Source organism: Lepisosteus oculatus, chromosome 12 (genome assembly GCF_040954835.1).
Source record: "Lepisosteus oculatus isolate fLepOcu1 chromosome 12, fLepOcu1.hap2, whole genome shotgun sequence".
Classification (NCBI taxonomy): Eukaryota; Metazoa; Chordata; class Actinopteri; order Semionotiformes; family Lepisosteidae; genus Lepisosteus; species Lepisosteus oculatus.
The window spans coordinates 599,957-627,838 of NC_090707.1; the positions used below are offsets into that span (position 1 = coordinate 599,957).

The 27,882-nt window shown below is 42.0% G+C and overlaps 3 protein-coding genes across 3 annotated transcripts; 1 reads left to right on the forward strand and 2 right to left on the reverse strand.

Annotated features, from left to right (window-relative positions):
- Nucleotides 1–2,203: 2,203 nt before the first annotated feature.
- On the forward strand, nucleotides 2,204–16,135 carry tmbim1a (transmembrane BAX inhibitor motif containing 1a). The gene is made up of 12 exons (XM_015358525.2): nucleotides 2,204–2,582; nucleotides 7,531–7,867; nucleotides 9,087–9,154; nucleotides 9,568–9,632; nucleotides 10,653–10,706; nucleotides 11,587–11,637; nucleotides 11,734–11,773; nucleotides 12,756–12,793; nucleotides 13,341–13,428; nucleotides 14,413–14,508; nucleotides 14,736–14,789; nucleotides 15,262–16,135. Exons 2-12 carry the CDS (start codon nucleotides 7,561–7,563, stop codon nucleotides 15,406–15,408), a joined length of 1,008 nt encoding a protein of 335 aa, XP_015214011.2. The 5' UTR covers nucleotides 2,204–2,582; nucleotides 7,531–7,560; the 3' UTR covers nucleotides 15,409–16,135.
- A 215-nt stretch (nucleotides 16,136–16,350) lies between these two features.
- Nucleotides 16,351–19,927, reverse strand: LOC138241993 (uncharacterized). The gene is made up of 3 exons (XM_069196534.1): nucleotides 19,599–19,927; nucleotides 17,793–18,024; nucleotides 16,351–17,159 (listed from the first exon to the last, which is right to left on the reverse strand). Exons 1-3 carry the CDS (start codon nucleotides 19,645–19,647, stop codon nucleotides 17,000–17,002), a joined length of 441 nt encoding a protein of 146 aa, XP_069052635.1. The 5' UTR covers nucleotides 19,648–19,927; the 3' UTR covers nucleotides 16,351–16,999.
- Nucleotides 19,928–20,766: 839 nt separating this feature from the next.
- Nucleotides 20,767–27,857, reverse strand: mcm6 (minichromosome maintenance complex component 6). Its single transcript, XM_015358524.2, has 17 exons — nucleotides 27,648–27,857; nucleotides 26,884–27,030; nucleotides 26,660–26,770; nucleotides 26,118–26,367; nucleotides 25,710–25,875; nucleotides 25,404–25,549; nucleotides 25,165–25,315; nucleotides 24,809–24,950; nucleotides 24,483–24,624; nucleotides 23,849–23,956; nucleotides 23,283–23,438; nucleotides 22,960–23,088; nucleotides 22,699–22,860; nucleotides 22,314–22,449; nucleotides 21,919–22,083; nucleotides 21,651–21,790; nucleotides 20,767–21,411 (listed from the first exon to the last, which is right to left on the reverse strand). The coding sequence occupies exons 1-17, from the start codon at nucleotides 27,743–27,745 to the stop codon at nucleotides 21,301–21,303; spliced, it is 2,460 nt and encodes an 819-aa protein (XP_015214010.1). The 5' UTR covers nucleotides 27,746–27,857; the 3' UTR covers nucleotides 20,767–21,300.
- Between the last annotated feature and the right edge of the window lie 25 nt (nucleotides 27,858–27,882).

A 27,882-nucleotide genomic window follows, 5' to 3' on the forward strand; every position in this document is an offset into this window, starting at 1 on the left:
TGGGCGTGGACGAGTGACGTCAGGGTCTCGGTTTGGGCGGGGTGGTGTGCGAGAGTTTGATCATTTATTAATTAGCCCTGGCAGCAGTGAATTGGACTGGTGTTGTTTAGGATAGAAAATATGTTTAATTAAGTAACTATATACTCGCATTCCTGGTACAGTGCGTGCCTATACTGAGTAGTAACCATTGAAGTTTTACCAACTTTAATTTTTCTTTTTAATCGATCATTACTAATCTTAGTATGCGCGAAGATTAAAGCATACTAAGATCATGACATGTTTCTTAAGCACAATTTTGTCTAACTTAACCTTGAACGTCTATTCTAAAGCTGCAATATTGATACATGGTTTTAGTTAATTAAGACTAGTAATGTTGACACCCCCACCAGTGTGCAGCCCCACCTGGATGATGCGATGGCAGCCATAGTGCGCCAGTACACTCACCACACACCAGCTCTCAGTGGGGAGGAGAGTAGAGTGATATAGCCAGTTCAGAGATAGGGAATATTAGGAGGTCATGACTGGTGATAGCCAGTGGGAAACTTGGCCAGGACACCAGGGTAACACCTCAATTTCTATCGAGAAGTGCCCCAGGATTTTTAATGACCACAGAGAGTCGGGACCTTGGTTTACATCTGATCTGAAGGACAGTGCCTTTTTACAGTATGGTGTCCCCATCATTATACTGGGCAATTAGGACCCACACAGACTGCAGGGTGAGCACCCCCTACTGGTCCCACTAAGACCTTTTTCCCAGGAGTCTCCGATCCAGACTCACACCTGCTGAGCTTCAGTGGGCTGCCAGCTGTGAGCTGCAGGGTGATATAGATGATGAAAAAAGCTATATCACCCTGAAAGTAATTTAAAAAAAGTAATGAAAAGTGCACTGACACCCATTGAGATTAAGAGTGGACTGTCAGTCTCCTGCTCATCTGTAAGGGGTTCAGCTCCAGGTTGTTTTAATTGGGGACAGAGCCTTCTTGTGTGCAGTGCTCTGTCTGTGGAGATCACTGACCCAGTCCATTAAAGGCTCTCTAATGATGACTTCTTCAGCCTTGCTTAAATACTAGTTTTTATTCTGCGTTTTTAAATCTAGCCTTTAATGTATTATTTGGCCTCATCATGATCATGGGATCCATGAACTCGTTCGAAATCAGTAGTAACAGGAGGACAAGTGAAAATGAACTGAGGCCAAAAAACAGGAGAAATGTCACAGAGAATTGCATGTGGCTGAAACGGACTCCTTTGGATTCCTTAAGAAAATGGTTAACAGAAGTCCAGGTCTTGATCTAGTGTACAGTATACAACAACCAAACGAACAAGATGTCTGTAGCCTATTTTTTTATGCTCTAAAAACTGATCACATAAAATCTGTAGTGTGACGCCACCTGGCGGCAACAGAGGACAGTTTAGAGAGCTATGAAACATGTTTTGAGCTCGCTCACGTGCTTTTGAAATCCGAGACGACGCGCAGCTTTTCGGATCTCTATAGAACTCGTTTTGGGCTCTTTAACGAAATTACATTTTATTGTTTATATTTTGAACTAAATTCCATATCGATAAATGAGGCATTTACTATCTGCTTGGCACGTATACTTCAATGAATACACGATTATTTTATCATAAAGATAAAGTATCGTATATGACCTACATTGTCATGTATACGGAAGCGGATCGCTGCTACCAAGGAAAAACAAAATCCTCGCCCTTATCTCGTAATTACGAGAAAATTATGTCGTAATTACGAGATAGTAATTATCGCGTACTTTATGTGATCACACAACGCACAGTTGTCATACAATACCTATATCGCTACGTGCGGACTTATTATACAGTTTTAGACAGTGGAACTGGTGGAACGGAACAATCATTGCTTTGATCTATAAATCCCACAAAACTGGTCCTCACGCTAATAATGATTCTGTTAATATTAACTAAAAATTGCAAGATTTCATTATGACTGAACCCCAGTTGAAAGTAAATCCGTTCTGCAGTGCTGGACATTTACACGATCATTAAACCGAAAGTGCCAGCCAAGTTCACAGCAGCTTCTAGATGCGTTCAGTGCACAACGTAACAGGTAGTACATGCACTGAAACACTCATTGGCACCTCGTAATTACGAGATAAGGGGGGTGATTTGTTTTTCCCTTGGTGGCAGCATTGCGCTTCTGTACACATAAGCTTTATCCACAATGTTTTTTTAATTGCTGTGTGACCCGCAGAAACATCATTTCTCCACCACCGCCCACCACTATCTTTGGTCCTGGTGTTCCTTTCAGTGCGAGGAGGTGTCTTGGAGAAAGGGCAGGCGAGTGAGCGATGCTCTGGGAAATTGCACACCATTGCGCAGAAAGCGCCGTGTCGGGAGCTCCAGCGAGAAGTCCCGCCCCAGCCCGGCCCGGCCCGGCCCGGCGGACACTCCCAGCGGCGCTGCAGGAAGCTTGGCGAGCCGTGCGCCCGGACGGGGTTGGAACTGCAGCTGCGGAGAAGCCATTACCTGGCCGGGCCGGAGTTTGCCGTCCCGCACGAACTTCTCCGCGGGGGAAAGGCGCTTGTGTTTGCGTGCCTCCTGGGCCAGAGGTGAGCGGACGCCGAGTTTGTGTCCTTTGCCGCTGTGATCTGACTTCACTCGGCGGAGCGGTGCCACTTGGAGGCACAAACAATAAGTTTTGTTTGGGTGCTCCCGTGGACGCCTTGCCGAGAGTGGGTGTGGGTCGTGTAGCCAGATGCGAGGGCATCTTGAGTTCGGGTCCCGCTGCTGTAGGTGTGCATCCTGTAAGTTTACAGTGTGGTCAAGGGTTTTGGGCAGAAGGCTGAGCTGTGGCTGCAATCGCCCCTGCTGTTCTGTTTTCCAACTTGAGTTCCATTGTTTGGTCACCTCTGGGGGGCTTTAACATTTCAGCTGGAAAGCGGTGACTGATAATGCGAAAATAATTCGTTTTTTAATATGTGTTTTAGAATCGCTGCGGAAGCATCGAGCTAGCAGATAAAAGCAGAATAGATGTAGTATTGTAGTGGTTGTTTTTTTTTTTAATTTCGTCATCTGCTAGTGAGGCTGGGCTTCTCTAAATATTTACCATACAATGAAGCATGAAAAAATGCTGAATAACTGCTTCGGTTTTAAAACTGGGTTAAGAGTAACTGTAGCGCAACAGTTGTCTTGGTTCATTTAGGCGTTTCCGAGGCATTTTTAGACGTGGTCACGCGTCTGGAAGTCGTGTTCAGTCTCGTGATTAAGTTTCGAATATCTTTATTGGCACCGCACGATTTTAGAAGAGTTACCAAGAGGCCTGTGACACTCGCAAAGACACCTCAGGGCTGCCCCACCTTGAAGATCTCGTGTTCTCAGTCTTTGGTACAGCCTGAGCTCTCAGTTACACTGTGGGTCTTATTAATCAACTGCATGAGTGTAATACTTGTAACCTGGCTCTGAGATGTTTTATAACTACTATAAACAAAGTGGGTGTTTTGATTCACCTTAAGTAAAATCCGTTATGTGTCAATGACATTTTTAAATAATTGGGTTTGTTTAATTGACGACCAGGGTCGGAAGAAAAGCCAATGGACAGGAGGCCCTTCAGGAAATAAGTCTGACACTGCTGAGATAAGTGTTCAGAACAGCAGTATGTAATTAGGGGAAGACGTGAATTAAGCGCATAGATGTGTGAGACATTTTGATACACATTATTATTATTAATAATAATAATAATTGCTTACACTTATATAGCTCTTTTCTGGACACTCCACTCAAAGCGCTTTACAGGTAATGGGGACTCCCCTCCACCAATGTGCAGCATCCACCTGGATGATTATTAAAGCTAAACTCTACATAAAGATAATGTATCACCGTATGTAAAGATATTGCTGTGTTCTGTTAATGTGGTTGGCTAAGCTATGTGGAAATACCCCCTTTTTCCCCATCTAGTTCAAGGCTGTTTGCCCCTGGTCCTGGAGAGCCCCAGTAGAAATTAATAGGTCACCCTAGATCACCTGCTTCTAAAGACTGGACATGCTTGATCTGTTTCCGCTAAGCAAGTAATGTGTTCATCTGAGGGAATTCTGGTTCTTGACTGCTTGAGAGGACATCCTTAACACGATGTTGGTGACCCTTGATCTAGTACCTAGGGTTGCAGTACATAATCTGTAACATTCCTAAATCTATTACACATAGCAAAAAAAGTCTTAGACACTCTTCTGTTGTGTTTTATGAGGGAGTCTCTGACAAGTTCACCCCAAAAGACTGAAGCCATTAAAAGCTAAAAAGCAGAACACGTAAGAGGAAACTGAGACCGTGTCCTTCTACTGTGGAAGACAACATGTCCATGTAACATGTAGAGAAAGGACATAAAGATGTTTGCCATCTGCCTTGATCACGGAGGAGCTTATTGCTCTGTATATATTGTGTATAATATGTTACTACCCATATTTAATAATTCAACTCTGTGTTAGTTGCACTTTCTGCCTCTCTTGGTTCAGGTGATGAGAGTGAAGAAAAGGCCATTTTGAGTGTTTGGACTGAGCAAGATGAGCTCACAGTGGCTCTTATACAGCTGCAGCAGCCACATTTACTGCAGATGATGGAGAACACAGCCCTCAGTTTGTACGTTTTCTAAGAATCAGCCTCTCTTCAGTGGCTACAATAAGGGTTTCAGCCTTGGGACCATGCAGCTTAATACAGCACCTTCAAAGGTGGATATACCCAGTGCCCCTTTTACCTTTAAAACAAGCACATTAACAGTAGAACTTGAATAATGGAGAATGTGGCATTACAGAGTGGAGTTCAGGAGGGCTTCAGTGCTGTTTCTTTTTTTTTTGTTCAGTGCATGATTAAAAATGGGTTGTCTTCCTGGCATGGAGTACAAGCCGGAATTTAAACTTTCCATTTTTTTTCACTGTTGTTTACCAGATGTAGAGGAAATATGATGCAATAGAGTTAATTAACTTTGTTTGAAATAAAACTATAAGAAAACAGCCTATTCTACATAATATAAAAAATACTTTCCACAGAAGTAAAGCTTAAAAGTTTGATTATTATGGGCAATTTGTGTAATTCGGAGGACTTTATGCTGTATACATATAACGATGTTTAAAATGTCCATAGTGATGAGTAAAACCTCCAATTTACATCACAAATGAATCCAAATATTGCTCTTGACTTTGAGATGGTTTTGCAGACAAATACTACTTGTTAACTCTGTATGCAGATCATGTTGGAACATTTCTGTGGTGAAATGTCTGCTGCACAACCTGTACTTATTCGCTTGTACATCACAGTACATAAGTCAGGACAGGGACTAGTGAGCAGAAAGTGCTGCTTCACATCGTGATTTGTGTAAACTCTCACTCTCGCCTGTGGGAACATGGGGGCCTTACAGTACTTTTACAAAGTGTAGGATTTTGTGCTTAATCTGGAATTTTGTGATACCATCAATGAATTTATTTTGTTACTGAGATTTTAATCCGGACACAGCTCCAACTCCATCTACAAATATGCTGATGACACTACCATCATAGGCCAGATCACCAGTAACGGTGAGACGGCCTACAGGGATGAGGTCAGGGACCTGGTGGAGTGGTGTCTTGACAATAATCTCTGCGTCACCGTCGGCAAAACCAAAGAGCTGGTCATTGATTTTAGAAGGCCGGGTGGGGACCGCATCCCTATTCACATCATTGGTGTGGCTGTAGAGATGTGTAACAGCTTCAAGTTCCTGGGTACCTTCATCACTAATGATTTAATGAGGTCAAAGCATGTAACTGGAGCTACAAAGAAGCTATTTTTATCATCTTAAACATTATATTAGAAATGTCTTATAATGTACAAACAACGTTCTGCAATATGTGCAGTCTCCCTGCACCAGTGCTGTTTCTAAGACACAAGCCATAACTGATCGTTTCAGAGTATGCAAATGGAAAGTGTCAATAATGGTTTACAGTAAAAAAATGCAGTAAAATGTCAAGAAAACACAATGAGCAATGCATTGAAAAACATGAAATAAAACTATACTGTGTTGAAATATTATTTTGTGATGTTAAGAAGTTATAACCTCCTGGACCCTACCCAGATGTACCTGTAAGAGGTAGATAACATTTTAAATAGTTTAGATTGAAGAAACTTGAATTTGAAGGGTGTACATCTCCTTGCTTTGTTTTCAGGTCTATGAGTGTAGTTGTCTCTCAGTTCATGTTGTGGAGAGCAGGTGTCTCTGAAGATGCCCAGGTCTCTTTAAACAGCAGCACCTGTAGAGATGGGAGATGTTTAGGAAATGATGAGGTGATTTAGGCCATGAGCTCACGTGGACTAAAAACCTGTAGTCACACTAGCCCTCCGGGACCAGGGTTGGAGATCTCTGCCATTGAACATTTCTCCTTTTCTCCTAACACCTGGAGCTCATAGTTCTTGTGCTCTTTGTTCTAGAGGTGTCTTCAATTGTGGTCCGCAAACTTGCAACCTGGTTGTTCCCAGGTGGTTGTTGTGCTGTTGTAGGGACAGCAGAAGCTAGTCAGCGATGGTTGATGAATGGCCATTGTGAGCACTCTGATTGAGCAGAAAGTCTCAGCCCTGCATCAGGATTTTCCCACAGCTTTGTACTGCAGCTCTGGTGATGTAACCAGTTAAGCCTGAACCCTGCTTCAGAATTGTATGTTGGGAAGTAGGACTGAGTTTTTAAATTTTTTGCCACTGAAAGGTGATGTTCAGATCACTGTGTTCTCAGCATCAGCCGAGAAACAACAGATTAAGCAAGGCTATTGATGCTCTAACAGTTTTATAGAAAAATGCATAAGCTGATGTTTTGATCCTAGTTTAGGATTCTGTTCTTGAACTAAAATTGTGAACCTGTCCCCTATTATATATGAATGGTTTTTATTTCATATTTACTTCCTCTTTTATTATAAAGGGCATTGAGGTTTTTTCATAAACACATTTCATAATATAAAGTGCACTATTAAAAATCAAACTCTTACAAGGTGTATTTTTTGGAAACAGAATAAAATGACTTGATTTGAGTCGTCGCATGTCTCTCCTAACAATGAAGACTTTAGAGAGAAGCTGGTATGATCATATTGTGTGAACATTTAAAATGGTGGAACGCAGATCCTGCTCACCACGTGCCTGTCCTGTGTATCAGCATGCTCACAGGCGGGGCACCAGCCCCCTGCTGTGTCAGCGGATGGTCTGTGGGGACATATAACAGCAGTGGAGAAAAGACACGTGATCATTTAGTTTCCATATTTCAGAACCCACAGCAGCTCATTGCTATAAACCAGAAGATCGCTCTCTGTCTTGGTTAAGTAGTGTCTCTCAGACAGCCTTGTTGTTTCTCAAGCACTTAGAATTGGGATGACATTCTGTTTGGTTCCCAAAAAATCTGAAATTAAAATGGAACAATTGAAAGAATTTTTGTCTCCAAAGTCACTTTGCAAGAACCCATTCAGGCTAACTGAAATTCTGCTGTGCTGTGTATTTTTACATTATTTTAAACAACGATTGCAACCCTTTGAAAGTAGTGTTTTACTTTACTTGCAGAATTAAACTAGAAGCTCAAAGCCTGTCACAATGTCGAAGCCTGATATTCCTCCGAGCTACGAAGAGTCGCGGAATCCTCTCTACCCGCCTCAGGCTGGAGAATATCCTCAGCCCCCAGCATACGGCTTCCATGGGCCTGCAGGTCCAGCCCAGCCTGGCATGTACCCCGGGCAGCCTGGCATGTACCCCGGGCAGCCTGGCATGTACCCCGGGCAGCCTGGCATGTACCCCGGGCAGCCAGCCTCTCAGTATGGACCTGGTCACCCACATCACGGCATGCCCCCACCAATGCCTCCAATAATTCCTCCAATGATGCCATCTTCCGCAATGAACCCAGGTAAGGGCGGCACACTGCTCGGGATCTCAGGATCCGACTCCGAATCCATCCCGTCATATTTCACTGAGTTTTCAACAAGCTCCCCTGTGAAGATAGTGCAACAAAAAGGGGGATAAATTGCCATATTGTGTAACAATTATTATTGCTTTTATTTCCAGATATGAATTTGTTAAAGAACAAGTATAGAAATCATGTTTTGTTTAGAAGTGTACCCCGGAGACACTGTATTCAGTCCAGCTCAAACTTAAATATTAGCTTCTGTTAAGAAGCAAAACGTGGCTCAACCCAGAATACTGAATCTCACTGCACTCTAAGTCCTCCATAATCAGAAACTTCAAAGATTGTTTTATAGATGCTGAGAATGCTTTGTCTTAGTTGAAATAATGCTTCATAATTGATTTTTATTAGATTTGTTTTCTTACATTGATTAGATTTATGGTAACACAATGTTAGACAAACAGCAAAGGAACGTGCAGAAAAAAACTTTTCAGTTCTGAATGTCCCAGTCACATGTAGCCTTTTTAATGTTTGTTTAAACAAATGCAACAGTGAGGGGTCTTTTCAGCCCAACTGATATTATGTTTTTTTCACATGGATATTTTCTGTAAGCAGTCAGCGACTTAATACAAGGGCATGGAGGATCTTCACAACAGATTTTCATACTTTTCATAATTATTGAATTTAAAATTTTAATTGTCAGCTTAATCTAGAATGAAGCATAATACATTGAAATTCAGTGACTCTCAAAATTTTGTATTGAAATGTCAGATTCAAAAGATAAATGATACAAGATATAATACAGATCTCAACCATCTGTATTTTAAAGATGCATGTGCCAGGCACTGTGGGCAACGTTCAAAGTAGATATTCATCCAGGAGTTTCCAGTGATAGGATGCCATTGTCACATTTTCTAGATAGTACAAGATATTTAAAATACCCACTTCTGTTTGAATTAATCACATGAGAACATGAAAGACGTCTGGTCAGACCATGGCATCAATTCCAACAAATTTGTTTTTCCATTAAATATTGGATGGCAGCTTCCATTAATGCATTATAAATGTTTTCTGTCATAGAAGCTGGGTGGTGTACTTGTTTTTATAACCCTGATCCACTTCCTAAACGTTTAAAACGTTTTAAAAGAGTGCAGGAGATAACTAATGTGTAATTGCTCATGTACAGTAGGTGATAATAATAAATATGGCACTACTTCTGTAGGAGACCCTGAGGGATTCACATCCGCTGACTGGGATGACAAAACCGTTCGACATGCTTTTATCCGAAAAGTAAGAACAAATCATTAGGGTTAAACTCAAGTGAAACTATTATACTTGGATTGTTGCTCTGGAGTATGAAGAGACGGGAGATTCATGAGTGCATGTAAAAGAGGATAATACATTCCTGTTTCTGTGGTTCTGTATACATGCATAGCGTCTTTTATATATGCTTTTATTTGGCTACATTTCTTATTACCTGTTTGTTCCATTAACTGTCATTCTTATATTCAGTTTGTTTATTAATTTTCATAATCATTTCTTAATAATTAGTCTTGTAGCTATTTCTCAAACAGTAAGCTGCTATTTTTATTAAACTCAATGTAATTTTAAATATGAAAAATGTAATTTTAAAAATGAAGGTACTAATGATAAGTGTTGTCTTCAATAACCAACATTTTTCATGGTGTGTATGCATTCACCAGGTGTACCTCATACTGGCAGCCCAGCTCCTTGTCACAGTTGCATTTGTTGCTGTCTTTACGTTTTGGTGAGTCCAGAAAATATGTCTGCTAATTCTAACCATTATAAAACAGTCTTGACATTACACTACACTATCTACAGATGATGTTTGTTAGTATTCAGATAAAGCCCACAGAGCAGTGCAGAGAGTGAAAGATTTTAAGCCCCGGAGGTACAGGGTTTACGCTGATGCGTATGTAAAGACGCCAGTGAGAAAATGCAGCTGTGGCCTTTGAGGGTTTGTGACTTTGTTCCAGATCTCTTTCATGGTCACAAAACACGTGGAACTGAACACGCCAGCTACTGCTGCAGCCCTTCTTATGAAAGAAGAATTCTGTAAAATACTGAAAATAGGAAAAATGTCATGGTTATTCAAAGTAAGAAAATCAACAATTTAAATTAATTTTCATGTGATGCTAAACACTGGGTGGCTGGTCCCTGAAAAGTCTCTGGCTGTTCATTGCTGCACTTCCGTTAATTCAGACTGTGTCATGAGCCACAGAACAGGGTGTGCCAGTGCAGTCTGCTGTGTTGCCATGTGACATGGAAACTAAGCTCGTTCAGTTCACAAGCTCCTGCGGGGCTTTGGGTGTGTGCAGGGCCTGCAGCGAGCGCAGCTGTGAGAAAGGGGACAAGCTCTGGCATCCTCAGCAAACCCTGCAAGTGGACAAGCTGGGATCTCGGTGCCAAGATCTTCACTCTTCTCCTCTAAAAATGGGCGCGCCTCGTTCTTCTGCAGTTATACAAATATGTACTTTTTTAATGCAACCAAAGAAAGTAGGATCACTTGTTTAATTAGGGAGTTTACCTCTCTGGCTTGGTGGGTGTGTCTGCTTTTCTAAGAAACCTCAATGCCTGTGATTCTTGGTTTAAGTAAACAAAACCCATTATGTGCTTTATAGGATCTGAAGCTTGCTGTTTCCTCTAAAATAAAGTGTGTTATTAGAATTTACATAAATCAACAACAGAGAAAATTTAAATCAATGTATTTGATTAACTTTCTTACTACCCGAATTCTGATTCTTTCTCTCACATTTTTGTTTTACAGTATTCCAGTTCGTCAGTTTGTTGTCAACAATTCAGCTTTATACTGGGTATCCTAGTAAGCATTCTTGTTTTGTGTTATTAATGACTTGACCATACTGTTTATCATTTATTGAAAACATAGTTTGAAAAAAAACATTTTAAAATTCGCACAGTCTTAACTTGATCAACAAGTTCAGAAAAAATGATGACTAATGAACTGTAAATCTTGGAATACTACTGGTCTTAATCATCAAATTATTCATTTATTACTTTTTTGGACCATACTTGACCCATCATAGATGTTGTTCTTGTATGAAACTTATCCCCAGTTCCTTATATAAGATCACTTTATTAGTAATATACAATCTTGTATTAGGAATTTGTCTTTTCGCATACCCCAGCTTCTCTCCATGAGACACACAGACGGGGAGAAGCTGGGGGTCAGAGCCCAGGGTCAGCCATTTATATGGCGCCCCTGGAGCAGCTGGGGTGAAGGGCCTTGTTCAGAGGCCCAAGGTAGTAGGATTCCTCTGCCGGCCACAGGATTTGAACCGGCAACCTTCCAGCCACAGGTGCAAATCCTGAGCCACAGTGCCACCACTCCGGTGTCCATTGGGAACTATGGACACCTTCCTACTCATTTTCAGAAGGTCCAAATATGATTACGTTTTAAGATCGGGTGTTTAAATTATGTATTGTATGTTATGTTTCTGGAAAATGTTAATAGAAGTAAAATTAGTTCACAGAAAAAATGCACTGCTCATTCTAGCCTTGCGCACACAGCGGTTTTGCGCACCGGTGGATATTGCTTATTACTGCCACTTAATATTTTAACTAGTTTGCTTTTCTCAAAACATTCTGTCTCTTGCCTGCTCCTAACAAAAGAACTGTTTTTAAAGCGTGATTCATTCTGTCAGTGGCCTTAATTATAACTAAGCTCGCATGTTTTTTTCTAGCGCGGTTTTCATGGTGACATATCTTGTCCTGGCTTGCTGTAAGGGACCCAGGTAAGAAAGTGTTATCCATGAACATGACAGTACTGGAGTTTCATTGCGCATAATTAAATCGGCTGTGTTGTACTGATAGACTTTTCTGCTTTCCAGGAGACGCTTCCCTTGGAATATAATCCTGCTGGTTGTGTTTGTAAGTACCCGCAGCTGGAGAAACAGGAGGTGTAGCTGAATGTGTTAAGCTCGCTGGGAAGTGTCATGCCGCAGCTGTAAGTGCAGGGACACATGGCTGCCAAACCCAAGCACCACCTCATGAAGTTATTGTGATGTAGAACAGTGAGAGAATATCTGGAATTCAGAACCTTCTCCTAGTGAGAAAGTGAGCAGCTCCGCTGAGCAATCACAGTTTAGACTTTGTTTCTAACCTTTATTGAAAGGTGTGAAAAACAATGTCTCCTTTGCAAAATTTTAGGAAGGAACTTTACATACCACTGCATATACAGTATGTAACGTGGAGATGCAGAGAAGTTTCCAAATGTGTCCTAACATATTAATTTATTCTATGCGGAAAAGAAAAGAGGTGGAGCCTTCTTCACACCCGAGAAAGACTCCACAGTGGAAGTGTTGCGTCTCTTTTCTTTTCAGCAGGAATAAACCTTTACCTGGTCCTTTGCAGCCTATGCATGCTGACATAGCTGCCTACTTGAACTTCACTAATATCCCAGGGATACACATTCTTTTAAAAAGAAATTATTTGTGATGGTTTTGTTAACTCATTCCTGATTTATTCTAAATTAAAAATAGTGGCACCTAATAAGATACTGAATCCAATTCCCCACATTTTAATCCATTTATTAATTTATCTAGCATAAATATATACAGATATTTCCATGGAGGTTAGAGTTGGGTCCCGTCAGCATGCTAGTTGCAAAGGAACAAGTAGAGGTTAATTCCACCCTTGTAGAAAGAAGGTATAAGGGGAAGTGAGGGGGAGAGTAGGAATATGATGCCATTAACCTGTTCTTGTTCCTGTGTGTATTAGAGTGTTCAAGTTCAGGGTTATACATTTCATTAGTTTTGAATGTAATTACTGTTTAACAGAACAGTCATGTTTAATGAAATACACAATGAAGCACTTAAGGTATTCAAATGAGTTCTATTTTGTTGTTTTACAGACACTTGCTTTGTCTTACATGACTGGAACAATTTCAAGGTTTGTAAGAATAGCTAGTATTATTAAAATAATGTGCTTATAGCAATATTAGATTTTGCATAATAAACACTTTTAGCCTTGAAGATCTTTTATGTATTATTATAGCAAAAATGTTTCAGAATATACGTTATGATTGTACCCGATTTAAGAGAAAAGACTCGTGTTTCTCAATAACATTTGTCATTTTAAAAATGTATTTATTTTTAGGAATAAATTCTCATGAAGCAAAATATTTTTATTATATATTGCATATTTGTCCAGTGATGATTTTTTAACTTATTTTAAAAAAATCAGTTTTCATCTCAACATTTGTGCTCTTATGAGATGAAACAATGTTGCCAGGTCAGCTGTGTTATTTTTAGAAAGCAGGCAAACATCTTCAGTTTGCCAGGCTGATATTTTTGAACCACAGCTGCCAGTCCAGTTTGAAACTATTTGGCGTGAAATAACCTGCCTGTTGAAATCGGAGGATGTTTCAGGCCTGTGTAGGAAGAGGTACAGACTCTTCAGTGCTTCACCTTCACCTCTGCGTGTTGTTCCTTTGCAGTTACTACAACACAAAAGCCGTGTTTCTTGCTCTTGGAATAACTGCGATTGTTTGCATCATCGTCACTGTGTTCTGTTTCCAGACAAAGGTAAAAGGATATTTGATCAGAACACAAAGGACTATCTGTTAGAAATTTAACATATAAGATGTAGCTTAATCAATTAAATTCCAAGTACCACTCTCTGGAGTGTTGTCTAATTTTATTTCAGTTGTCCTGAGTGACAGTTACTTTCTTTTTTTGGTAGCAAGTAGAGGTTTTTCCTTTTCTGTCAGGATCAGTTTTCCTTTTGCAAATGTAGGGTGTAAAATACATTTTTACATGTCCATCACATTAGGTTTAGAGTGCACCCCTCCCCCATCCACAACAAAACCCTGAGTTAAATAGTCAAAATGTTCAGATACTGTCCAAAATAAATAATATTTTATGCACTGTGGAAGAACAGAGGTTTTTTTTGTGTCAAACGACCACCCTGTCTGCTTCATGCTGTGGTGTCTTGTGCCAACTTTGGCACAGAGAACAGTCGTTCCTGCTGTCCTGCTGTGGGCAGTATTGGGAAACGGTAGCGCTTGCCAATCTGCTTCACATGAATATTCCTTTGTCCTCAGTAGCAGATGGGTTCTCATCACGTTTCATCACAGGTTCACTCTAATGTTATTAATGTCATATCTAAGGCCTGTATTGCATGTCAAAACAGCTTTTTTTTCCCCCAAGGTGGATGTAGTGCCTATATAAAGAAAAATGAAAATTAGTTACTTTGAGAGACTGGGGAAAAAGCTATTGACTTATATTTCTGGGAAATAATTAGAGAATAACTAGTTTTGGCTCACAATTATTTGTCATTTCCTTATTCAGGAGTGGTTCTGATCGATATAGAAAGTTTTACAAGTAGATGTCCTCTAAAAAAATGACAGTCGTTAACATTTTTTTTTTTTTATATGTAGGGAATACTCAGGTATTCAACCAAACCGATTTAAAGCAGACTGGTCAGTTCAAAGGTGACTTCAGGAGACTGAGCAAATGCACAGGGGAGTGTTGCCTCTCTGATTAACAGACTCCTGTGTTGTCTGTCAGGTTGATTTCACTTCCTGCGGAGGCCTGTTCTGTGTGCTGGGGATTGTTGTCTTCGTTACAGGGATCATCACCACAATCGTGCTTTCCTATAAATATGTGAGTGCTGTTTTACAGCAAAATACAACGATGGCAGTATCCTGTACAACTCAAGCAAATTCTGTCTGTGCTAGACTTCCCTGTCAAGAGCAAAGAATATTTCTACCATTACAAGAACTGTATTTTTTGCTTTATGAATTCTGCTTACCCTCCTGTGCCATATGCCTTTTTTGGTGATGTGTACATCTTGAACCCTAGTTTGACCCTTGTTGTATCCGATTCCTCAGATTCCATGGCTACACATGCTGTATGCAGCGATCGGAGCAATCGCCTACACCTTGGTAAGGGACTGTTTTGTTTCTCCTGAAATACATCACGATAGTACAGAAAAATATTTATAAAACATGAGAAATTAGTGCAGACTATCTATTCAGTCTGTTTAGCCCATATGGTTGCAGCTAATTGATCTGACCCAGCCTTTGCTTGACAGAAACCAGGGTATCGGCTTCAGCAGTCTGTCTAGGTAACCTGTTCCACAATCCTGTGTATAAAAAAAGTGTCTCCTGTTCTCAGCTTTAAATGCACTTCTGCTCACTTTCCCCTTGTGTCCTCTGATGTGTGTTTTAAGTTCAGGTGATTCTGAACTCAGTTTAACTTTGTCTATGCCTTTGAGGATTTGAATACTCGAATCAAGTCCCATCAGAGTCACCAAAATGCATTACTTCTTTTGTCTAGAAGCAGTAAAATAGGGTGAGGCGTATCTTTGATTCATTCTGCAGATGGTGACTTTTTAAAAAATCTTTTTAACTGTAGTTCTTAGCCTACCACACCCAGCTCCTCATAGGGAACCGAAAGCACTCCATCAGCCCTGAGGAGTACGTGTTCGGGGCTCTGTCACTCTACATCGACATCGTCCAGATCTTCCTGTTCCTGCTGCAGCTGATCGGGTCCTCGCGATGAGAACAGCAGGCCCATCCAGCTGTGGGCTGCAACGCAGCCATAACAAAGCAGACGTGTTTACTTTTGCTAGATGTATACCTAAGCTGTTTTTCTAAATCGCCTGTTCAAAGGTCATCTGGTAATTTACATTTATACCAAGTGTGAATTTGTATAGGTTAATATTGGTTATTAGAACTTTGTAGATATTCTATTCAATTATAACTTAAAATGTCATTTTATAGTTATTTTTTCAGAAGAATTATGCTAGGTCTGTTGTTTTTTCCGTTGAGATTTGTTAGTCAATTTACTGCAGCATTATGTTACATAAAATAGAATGTTTGCATTTTGATTTGATGCCATCTTTTGAATGCTTATTTTAATTGGACATCTAATGTGGTTGAAAGGTCAGGGGTCTTTTCTATAAAAATTGATCACATTTGCTCTTAAAAGGGAATTTAACAAAAGAAGCCAACAATGATGGCTAAATTTAAACAGCAGTGGAAGAGTTATTTTGTTATACGAGGTATAAATGCACCACAGAGTTTACATACTACAATTGCTTCTATATAGAGGGGTACTCAATAAATATTTTACCCGAGTTTAGTATTAAGACATACTGTACATTATGTTTATCCAGTATTTTTAGTAGGGGCTAATAATTAAGGTTTGATTTTGGTGTTTTACTGTTTGTGCTTCTGTTCTACATGCTATGTGTTGATCTCATCCATATAAAATGCATTTAAGAAAACCATCTATATGTTTTATATTTTATGTGCTACTGAAGCTTTACTGTCTTGTATTCATGTTTTTGTTCTTAGCTTGTCCTAATTAAAATAGAAACAATTATATATAAGAAATCGTAATGAATTCTTAAACCCTATCATTTTAATAAATATTTGTAAAAATGCATTATTGATTTTTCCATCCCATTTTTTTCCCCAAGAAAAATATATAATACCAAGATATTTAACAGACATTTATTCAAAGCAGTGCAGAGACTGTGTGAAAAATTAGGCAGCAACAAACTCTACAGACCTGTATACAATAAGGCAACCCTGTTTTTAACGCCTCACCAAAGAGTAGACCCCACTGAGGTTCAGTAACTTGCTCGGAACAGTCTGTGGCACAACCAGCATCTGAACCATGAACCCTTGATACTGTCACAAGCACATTACCTTAACCTCTGCATCTCACACATACTATTCCCATCAGATAAGTTTTCAGAGTTTAGAAATTCAATGATATCTGTTTCATACTGTGAAAAGAAACTCCACATTTCTTTTTTAGTTTCTGTAACCAAAAACGCTTACACTTCAACACAGCATTAACTGCATTGTGTGTCATGTCTGGGAAAACACCTGTCCTTCACAGGTAGTTTGAAGGGTGGTTACTAAAGGTTTGATATAGTAGTCACATTAGGAAAGTTTAATACTTTGTCCATTTTTGAGGTGTGATTAATTAGCTCTCATAGACAGGGTTCTACAATAGTGGTAGTGTGGTTATTGTAAAGGTTTTTGAACAGTAAGAAATTAGCTTTTTGAAAACAAGTTCAGTATGTATTGAGGAGGAAGGGGCTATAACACTTGTAACAGTGTTCAAACTGTGTTGGTGGTTATTGAGTTTTCTGGGCTGTTTTGTATCTTTCACTGTCATAGTCTCCTTCGTTTGCAGCCTTCATCCTCTGCCGAATTTTCAGTTGTTTTAAGCGGTTCTTATCTACTTCTCTCTTTGCAAGGAGAAATGTGATTATACCCGATGGCAAGCCAATGATCCTAAAAATAAAGCAAAGAGAAATGTGTGTAAATGCCAATGCATTTCAGAAACTGAAAACATTCCATCTTTCCTCATTATCTGCTTTTATTAAAGATCTCCATCTCATTTTATAGAATGACAGATTTAAAAGATCTGCAATTTTCCTTAAGTAGAAAAACAATAATGCATTTGTTGTTTAACTGTTTTGTAGCACTAGTCTAAAGGGGCAAGGCACTGCTGAAAGCTTCGTCATATAATTAAGATTGAAATTATCAACACAACAATGAAAGAAATCAATGTATGATTCAAAGCATGCACAATATATGAAATTGATTATATTAAATAACCAGTAGTTTGAAAGATCAAACTTCAGAACGTAAAAAGCTTACAAATGAAAGGAAGCCATCAGACCACACAGCAATAGTCTATAAGCACAGCTTCACTGCACTTCATGCTATTTATATATGAAGTGCAAATTGCCAAAGGAGGAAACTCCAAACCGTTTGCACATAAATTAAAAACAAACAGGGACACGTCAAACCTAATAACGATTTTGACAAAGCTTATCCGCTACACCACATGTACATGTAGAAGAAAAACAAGAGTTGTCTCAAAAAGCTTTGCAGAGCTTCCACAATAATGCAAGTTATTACCAGGCGAGCCCAACTTTCATCATGGGGTTCTTGGCCTTGCGTTTGGGAATGTACTCCGGCTGGCCGTGCACTGGCATTCCGGGATCTGTTCTGGAACACCTCAGCGTACTTCCATGATGACAATGGAAGTGCTTCCAGGTCTGCAGGACGAGAGCGGGACTCGGCATGGAAACAGCTGGTGCCGAGAGCAGAGGTCTCTGGAGAATCTTCTTTGTGAAGAGTTTACATGCGCCTGAAAATAAAATGAAAGGCATCTACATGTGCTTATTGAGCTGTACATGCCATAAGGCTGCTGAGTCCAAGGTTGTACTCCCTGTTCACTCACGAGTGCACAGCAAGACACAGCAGCAACCACATCATTAGGTTTGCAGATGACACCACTGTAATAGGCCTGATCATTGATGATGACGAGACCACTTACAGGGGTGAGGTGGTACAGCTGCTGAGGTGGTGTCATAGCAATATCCTGGACCTGAATGTGAATAAAACACAATAGCTAATAGTGGACTTTCGGAGACACAGGCTGCACACTCACAGCCCACTCAGTATTGATGGGATGGAAGTGGAAAAAGTCACCAGCTTTAGGTTTTTGAGAATTCACATTTCTAATTACCTAACCTGGACAGTGAGCGTGGACATTATCTTGAAGAAGACTCAGCAGCACCTTTATTTCCTGAGGTACCTCAAGCGATGGGGGATGCCAGTACCTGTGTTGGTGAACTTCTACCGCTGCACCATCGAGAGAGTCCTCACCAACGGGATCACCATGTGGTATGGCAACACCTCTTCTCGAGAGAGAAAGGCACTGCAGAGAATGGTGAATGTGGCCCAGAAGATCACCAGCTGTGGTCTCACCAAGATTAAACAGCTCTATGAGGACCGCTGCCGTGGTAGAATTCTGGCCATTACAGATGATAGTCACCATCCTGGCCATGAGCTCTTCACCCCACTGCCCTCAGGCAAGAGACACATGAGCATACAGACACTTACCACCAGATTCTTCAATAGCTTCTACCCACAAGCAGTGCGACTAGCGAACACATTTAGCAATGCCCCTCGGACCACACCTACACCATCTACCTTATTATAATTTCTTGTGTATTGCACATCTCGAGTCATCGTTTACACGTCTGTAATGTTTACTTGTACATTGCCTACTGTTTGTATATTGTCTTGATGCAGTCTGCACTTTGAGTTTTTACACTTTAACAATCGAGAGACTTTCTGAAGGAATTCCATTGTACCAGTTATATGTACCGGTTACATATAGCAATAAAGTTCAAGTTCAAGTTAATGAGCAGGATTCACCGCTTCAAATAGCAACTTGCATGAGCTCTTGTTTTCGTCCGTGGCGAGACTAGTGGTTTGAAAAAAAATGGAGACCGTAAAGTACTTTCACACGCTTTACGATTTTGTGCTTGATTTGTAAATTATAAAATGTTTGCGATCCCGTAAATTAATTTTGTTTCCGAGATTTAATAACAGGTCGGAGAAGTTAGGACCGCTGTTTCCTTTCAAGATAACTCTTGCCAGTGCAGAAGTGGAAACTCCTTCCTTTGGGTTGCTAATGACTTAAACTCAAGACTACCTTATGTTAAAAAAACAGTTAAATTATTCGTGTGTGAATTTCATGGCAAAGTAAGTTCATTGACTCTTTAAGCTGACTATGCTGCCCAAGCTAAATCCTGGCTTCTAAAAACGTCTGGATAAGACCCTTGTATCACTTAGATGCCAGCAACCAAACAAAATGTACCGAATGACCCCTTCTTTTGAAAACTTCATGTTGCAATAGACCTTCCAACTAACCTCCAGCAGCTCTGAGGCGAATACTCATCCGTCCAATGGTCGCCGCCATCTTTAATGTATAACTTCCCAGAAAGCACCGCTCTTCCGCACTCCGCCTGTCTTCCGGGACTGAGTCCTGATCGCAGCACGCAGGCGCAAGTGCTGAACGTGTCGCCCGTCAGCTTCGCTCAAGTTTTGCCTCAAACAAACCCGTACCTGAACCTGCTGCTGTTCTAGGTTAAGTTTAGGCTACTTAAAAGAAGCCAATAATTCACATCTATATTTTTCTGGGGCAGCTGTACAGTCTTACTTCTCTGCAATTTAGTCTGTAAAGCTCCTTAAAATGAAAGATTATCAAGCTAGTCTAGAACTAGTTCAGGTGGGGAGCTGCGTCAGCATGCGTAGGCTGCAAAGGAACAATAGGTTTATTCCCTGCTGAAAAGAGAACAAAAACACAGGTGTGAGTGCAAAGCTGTGTCAATAAATGGGGCAGGTGTTACCGGGAGCTGCGCTGTTACCGAAAACTCCCGATCATTTAAAACAGCTGTTCCGAGTCTTCACTAGGTTGTGCATGGTCAATGCACTCGGTATACAATGATAGAATTGTATTGTCACTACTTAGCATAATTGCTTTAAATAAATAAAAAATGAATATAAAAATATTAACATGCTGCCCAGAATATACGTGGACTGCTAAACGAGTTGGAAGTCTGCTTTAACAATCGACTGAAAAAAACGTACCCACATATACATGAGTAAACCGCAGGACGACAATGTGCTTTAACGATCGATCAGCGTCACCTATAAACCCTTAAGGACTAGTGAAAAGTAGCTCGGGCCTTCTGTAAACACTAGTCTTCAGCGTTTTAACCAGGAAACAAAATTATAGCGACATCATGACAATTACAGGGTACACTAGACATACAGATGCAGTATGAGCAGATCTGCTCAGCCTTGTGCCATATGAATGCTGTATTTAAATTTCAACTCAACGAAGCTACCGACTGCATGCATCAATTGATCAATACTTTTCCTGAAAATAAATCTGATATATGCCTATAAGTTCAGTAAGCACAGGGCAGCAGTGTTTAGGGTTGAACACTTACAAGTTGGGAAACTGCACATTCAAATACAGTTTTCTGTCCATTGAAACTAAATGGCGGAAAAAAACAGGACATTACACTTCAGATACGAGAAGACAATTCATTAAAAATTATGTCACACACAAGAAACAGCCAAGTTTTTAAATTATCTAAAAGAACTAAACAAAATGTAAAGCTATTTTGCACTGTTAGACACAACTGTTATAGATTTGCAGTCTTTAACAGAAATCTAAAAATATAAAAAAACAATAAAAAAGTACAGATTGAATGATAGGTTATATACAATGTGCATAAAACAGGTAAAATGAGACACTGGAATGACATTAACCTGTCACTAAATTTAAAGCAGTTTCAGGTGTAATCTGCTCTACAAAACAATAAGCCAAGATCCTCAAGTAAGGATAAATACTTTTAAATGGGAAAAGACTGTGTTGAATGCATTATTAACAGCAATGCTTTGCAGAAATCAAAGCAAAAAACAAAAACCACAACTCTACCCATCACTTTCAACAAGAATTTTAAACTCCAACCAAAAATCATCTGAATTTAAACTGTTTCTTCAGCACTTTCATGTTCTCTCTAATGTCTGACAATACTGAGACTGACGTATTCTCTCCAGTTTAGTCCTCCAGTGTATAGTTGGGGTTAACAACCAAAAACGCCTCCTCAGGTTCTGACGCTGTCTGGGAGCCCTTCAGTGCGCTCTGCGATAACTCGATGAGAATATGGTCCTGCAAAAGCAAGTGATTGAATTTAAAACAAGTCACTGCCCTGAACAAGGAGCAGGTCTAAATCATAAGAACGTCATGGTGGAATTTCACTGGAGAAAAAAAAAATCTCTGCTAACAAAATGCCAAAGACGAAGAACCAGCTTCCTCATCAGAAATGATCAGACAAGCCGACCATTAATTTAAGATCGAGTTAAACAAATCCTAACCCAATTGCAAAAGCACTAAAAAAATAAACTTACATAATGAACAAGCCTGTGAATGACTTTTTCAATTATTTTCTTCTTATTAATAAGCTCTTCTTCAGAATCAATTTCAGATTCTATCTCCTTCAAGTACCAGTTAATAACTGCACTTTTCTTCAGCCCAGATTCGTCATCATCTGCAATAAAACGGAGGGAAAAAAAATCAGATGTTGCCTATTAAACAATTTGCCTCCTCCCTCCTCGTTAAGGAAGGAAGCAGTATTTAAAAAGAAATGAAGGGTTTTAACAGCGGAGCAGTGCTGACCTTCCTCTGCCTTTCTCAGATGGAGGACGATGAGGTTGGAAATTCGACGGTACTCTGTGAAAGACAGTCGCAAATGGGGCTTCCCGGCAGCAGTGTCCATTCCATCGTCAGCATGGCCAGCGACTCCGTTCACTTCACCGTTAACACCCGCCAGCACAGCGTGACCTGGGGAAACCAACACATCCTAGTCTGGCTGGCTGAGCCACAACATCAGTGGGGCTTCAGTTTCTGCGGTGTGCACAGTCTGGTCTCAGTTCAACTACTTCAGTTATTAAAAAGCAATAGGGCATAAATTAAAACACAGGTTGAGTTTATTATTTGATTCGGTAAACTTCATCTGAACGGAAATCCAAGAGCGAAACTGCCTGCCGGTGTTCTAGCCATTTGAGCCATACCATCCACTCCACCGGCCACCTCCTCCTCCTCCTCTTCAGGCTCCTCCTCCTGCTGTAAATTGACATCCGGTGTTTCCACCCGGATGACGGACTTGTTCAGCAACCTAAAGGCTTCTTTAACATGCTTTGGCTGCACCTGTGAGGCAGAAAAAAAAACACAGCTGCAGTTTCCCCATCAGAGCACAGGGCAGTACAGCCAGTAAGAAGAGCCAGCGCAGAGGCACACAACATGCAACCTGCTCTGGAAAAGTGTGCCGATAACTGCTGTAGTGGCCTGCCTGCTCTCTTCATGCCATGTCCGCGCTGGGAAAGGCATTCTCTGCGTGAGCTGAACGAGTCTATGCCCAGGGGCCTAGAGGGACGCCCGGCTCTCGGGGAAACGCACCTCGTCACAGCAGTGCATCCTGGCCATGGCCTCCGACAGGCGGATCATGCTCTCCAGCTGCCGGACCGTGATCCTCCAGGCCGATTTGGCGACGCCTGAACCATCCCGCTGCCTCAGGCGCTTGTACTGCTCAACAATGAAGTCCTCCGATTCCTTAGAGATCTGGCAGAAAAGCAAGGGAAACCCTGGTTTATCACCAGTCCTTCAATATAACACTATTAAGGTTTATTTTTAATTTGGAGAAAAGCAATTTTTACTCACCTTTGGTTTAAACTGCCTGGCAAACAACAGGTATCTGCGGATCTCTTCCAAGGTGTAGAGGCGGTCAATAGACTCCTGCACTCTGGAGTGGAGGTCCACTATACGTCTGGCTATGGCGTAATCTGTGACCTGGGGAAATGCACAAAGCCTGAGCAAGTCAGAAAGCCGTTCAGCAGAACAAAGCCCATCACAGACACCAATCAGTTTTCTAGTAGAGACTGGGGGAGGTAAGCCCTTGTACTGCCAGTCCTACAGCCAACTGTTGTTCTTCAGGAGCTCGCTGTGCACAGCTGCCATGGCGGCGGGAAAGCGCAGCTGCTCACCTCGTTGCAGTCGTCCACCAGGATGAAGAAGAGGTCAAATCTGGACATGATGGGTGCTGTGAGATTGACATTCTGCTTCAGGGACTTTGACCTGTCATAGCGCCCCCCAATGGGGTTTGCTGCTGCCAAGATGGAGGTCCGAGCATTTAGGGTGGCCTGTGTAAGAAAAATAAAAATGACCCCATTTGTACACTTAATATTAGATTACTTTTAGTTACAATACTATTACCTTAAACAACACTTCATTTAAGAAATCTGTGAAAAGAACACAAACTGGTGCAATATGCTGAGTCTGGGCCAGAAAATACTGCTGGCCACAAGAAAATAGTACATTTGTGCTGCATTCTTCAGATTTAATGGCTTCAATTACATCTGAAAAGGCATAATGGGGTCAGCAGTACTTCCAACCTGCAGCCAGATCTAATCAGATCTCACAGCTAAAAAAGGCCTAGGTGTAGAGCGCTTGGGGATCTCTTGGGATGAAAAAACTACAAATCCATAAAACTAGAAAGAGTTCAGCAATGCAACCAATAATTGTTCTGCGTATCTCTTTGGCAATTGCTCACCTTAACACCAGCTTTAGTAATGGAGATGGTCTGCTGCTCCATGGCTTCATGGATGGCCACCTGGTCCTTCATGTCCATCTTGTCAAACTCATCAATGCAGCACACACCCTGAGGATCACACACAGGCTGAACACTTGGCTGCTATTTGCAGGAAGAACACTCCGCCCATTCTAGGTTCAAATCCTGTCCAGATCTCTGTTACAACAATGAGAATATACTTGCCTCCTCCTGTAACTCCCATGATGTTATTCTGGCATTGACATAACTGCTGCAGTTTCAGCAGGTGTGGAACATTACCACCTGGCACAGTACAGGTGTGAGGGTTCAGATATCACAGCTCCAAAGCTGGCAGGTGTGATGTCCATTATTTTATAGAGTTTTAAGCTGTTTACCAGCAATTAAATTCATTTAAAAGCAAATCCAGTACGAATAAGAATACAGAATATAAAGGCGTATGTTGCATCATGTTATTTCTAAAATGTCAGGCACAGCCAAAGTGCATGACCCACAAATAAGGGTGTTATTATTCCATAAACCACAGACACTTGACATCGGGTGAGCCAATTATAGAAAACAGAATTCCTAATGACGCGTGTTTATACGCTGCAAACAGACGGAAGCTGCCGAAACCTACGTTGTCAGCCAGCATCAGCGCTCCCGCCTCGATGACGAACTCGTGGGACTCCTCGTCCCGGACCACAGCCGCGGTCAGACCTGCTGCGCTGGACGCCTTTCCACTGGTGTAGACCGCGCGGGGGCAGAACTCCTCCACGTGTCTGCAAGAGGACGCACAGAGCCGCTAAGAGCTCACGCTTGACAGATGGCTCTCCTTTCACACAGGCAGCACCAAGGCTCTATGCAACTACAACCAAAGGGGGCAGAGCTTCGTGCTCGGCACACTCCAACCTCCAACTCCAACTCCAGACCTGCCACACAAGGCTCCCCGGGATCCACACTCACTTGAGGAACTGGCTCTTGGCCGTACTGGGGTCGCCCACGACGCACACGTTGATGTCCCCTCGCAGCGAGGTGCCCTCCATTGTAGTCTTGGGAACTCCTCCAAACAGCATCAACAGGATGCCCCTCTTCACTTCATCATTGCCTGACAACACAAACAGATCAAAATAAACGTTTTCAACACGTAGAAAATTACACCACCTCAAATGCCAGCATGGAGTGGCTAAAGTTAAAACTGATCAAAATGCATTTTTAGCACTCAGGTTTGTGGAGCACTAATTTAACACAAGGTTAAATTAGTTTTTTAATTTAGACATTTCTAAAGGTTACTTTTTCCCAATATATTCCTCAAGACTCACCATGTATAGTGGGGAACAGGCTGGTGCAGAGATTGTGATAGAGGTTCTTGTCCTGGCTCATCTCAAACACTTTCTCCCACTCCTTAACAGACATCTGGTTCTTTATACTCTCGGCTGTCTGCTCTTCATCTCGTAGCTCCTTTCCTCCAAACTGGAACGAAGAGAATCTCTTAACACTGTCTTTCAAAGACAAGCTAACTGCAGAAAACAACCATAGAACCATGAAGTGTCGCTCTCACCCTGGGGTTAGTTGGAGCCACGTGACAGGCCAGGAAGGCTAGCTTATAGGACAGGTCTCTCACACCCAGAGCTCGAAGGCCCCGCAGGCCCTCGTTCTCGTAGCCCTGCGAGCCAGAGGGGCGAGCACCCGTCTCCGCCCGCACACCTGCAATAGCAGCGGGGGAACATCAGGGGTTTCATTTAGTGTAATGACTTAACAATGTCACTAACTTAAAAGCAACTTGAAACGAAAAAGAAATCAACCATGCCACCCAAGATCCCAGTGTTTCATGAGGTCGCGTTCAGTGTCAGAAGAGGCCGGGTACCTGGTGTGGCTAGCTGGGACACATCTGGGACGACAATCAGGGTGCCCACAAAGTCGCACTTGTCCCCCGCCTGCGCCGACTCCACGGCCTCAGAGCGCAGGATGACCTCCATGCTGCGAGGGATGCTTCCACGCGGCAGCTCCGCCTGTGTCTCCTGGATTCGCACCTGGAGCGAGAAACTGTCAGGGTTACAAATGGAGCAACATTCACTCCTGCACAGCAGGAAGGACTGCATCCTCTGATCCAAGGGCGCCTTTATCAAGGCACAACAGCACCAAGGTTACAGACAGACTTGTGATGGGTAGCAATGGCTTCCTATCTGGAACTCCAAGGGGCATGAAGCAACAGTGCGGATGAGCATTTCAGGATAGAAACTGAAGAGCTCCCAGTCCCAGGCCCGCAACCCACCTTCTGGAAGTCGATGAACCGGGACTTGTTGGTGTCCAGCATGAACCGGCGCCGGTTGTTGCAGACAGGGTTGCGGCAGATGTTGGGCTGGGTGTACTTGAACTGCTGCTCCACATCCTTCACCACGGTCTGGCAGTCCAGGCACAGGAAGGTGCCGCTGACCAGCTCCGGGTGAACGGGGTGAGTGCGCACCACCTGTCCACTGATCCTCACCAGCGACCCGATCTGCACTGAGGTCAGCTCCCGGATCCTGGGCACAGGACAGACATCACAGTACAGGCACACCACTTGCCCTCTTTAGCCTACCACTGAAACATCACTCAGACTTAACATCCATTACAAAGGCAAAGGCTTAAATTCACACACAGCACGGGCTTGAAACTAATTTCACCAAAAGAACTAACAAACCCAGCACTGGGATTGTGAGCTTTAAACTATGTGAGCTGTAACAGCTGCGATCATATTGCACTGGGCCAATCACAGACATCCAACAGCTTCTCCTTCACTCCTGCGTGGAGAACACTGCTGTCATGGCCTCTTACTTGTGTCTGGTGGGAACATCCTGGATCGCCACATAGAACTCCTTGCTGGCTGGAACATTTCCATGATCTCGGGCGAAATTTTTCACAGCTCGGCACACATAGGGATACACTCTGAAAGATCAAAATACATGATTTTAGGGAAAATGAGAAAACAAGCGAAGCGGACAGCAATCAACACCTCACAGGGCAGCGGCGTGCTAGTTCCGATGCAGCTCATGGGCTACCTGTAAAACTCTTCCTGCACGGTGGTGGCCAGCTGCTGGTTGAACTGCTCCAGGTCAGCAAAGCTGACGAGCAGCGTGTTTCTCTCGGGCCGGATCAGCTCCTCCGCGTCCCGCAGGTACTTCACCTCGCCGTCGCTGTTCTGAAACCTGCGACACGAGTAGAGGAATCCTGTCACTGCCGGGCAGCAACTCCACCGTCGCTACACAAAGCTTTACAAGTGCAACGTTAAAAACAGCTCTCGCAAACTCGCACTTTCTTACAGCGAACAGTGATCAGCACAAAGCAACGCTACAGCGATGCGTTTTAACCCCTTCACAGACTGGCCTTGAGTTGAAGTGGCTGAAATTGGCTTCTCTTTTTAATTAAAGGTTTCGTGACATAAACGGATTTAAATACACTGCAAAAAGCCTCAGGCACTTTTAACCAACACGGAACTTCTTTGTATACAAAACTATTGGATTAACAATTATAGTCAATATGACTTCACTGCTGTTGATCCACAACAGGACGCACAATGGAAAAACATGTCGGCAAGATAAACTACCCAAACCCAACATTAAGGGTGAATAATATTTCAAATTGATTTTAATGAACGCACGAAAAATCAATAAAGTTATTCTTGAGAAAGATTAAAGATCCCACCAATTCCTACTCGTCCTGTATTCGTTAATAATGCACAACCGTATAGGCTTTTCTGGATACTTAGCAGACTACAGGAGCTGCAGCACACTTTCAAAGTCGCGTTTCAATCTTAACCACTTACTCCTCCAAGAAATCCTGGAATAATTTCTGACACTTCTCTGCTAAATCGTCTTTGATTTGCTGTCCAGGAGCACCCGCTGCAGGTTCTGCGAGATCCATGTTTCTTTAAAACCCTTATAAGCCCAGTAAAAGAATAAAAAACTCAGACACAGGCACGCAGCCCCACACTTCCAGTGCTCCGAGAAAGTTTCGCGCCAGAGCAATTTCCCACGTGTTAGCGTTCCCGCCACCAGGAA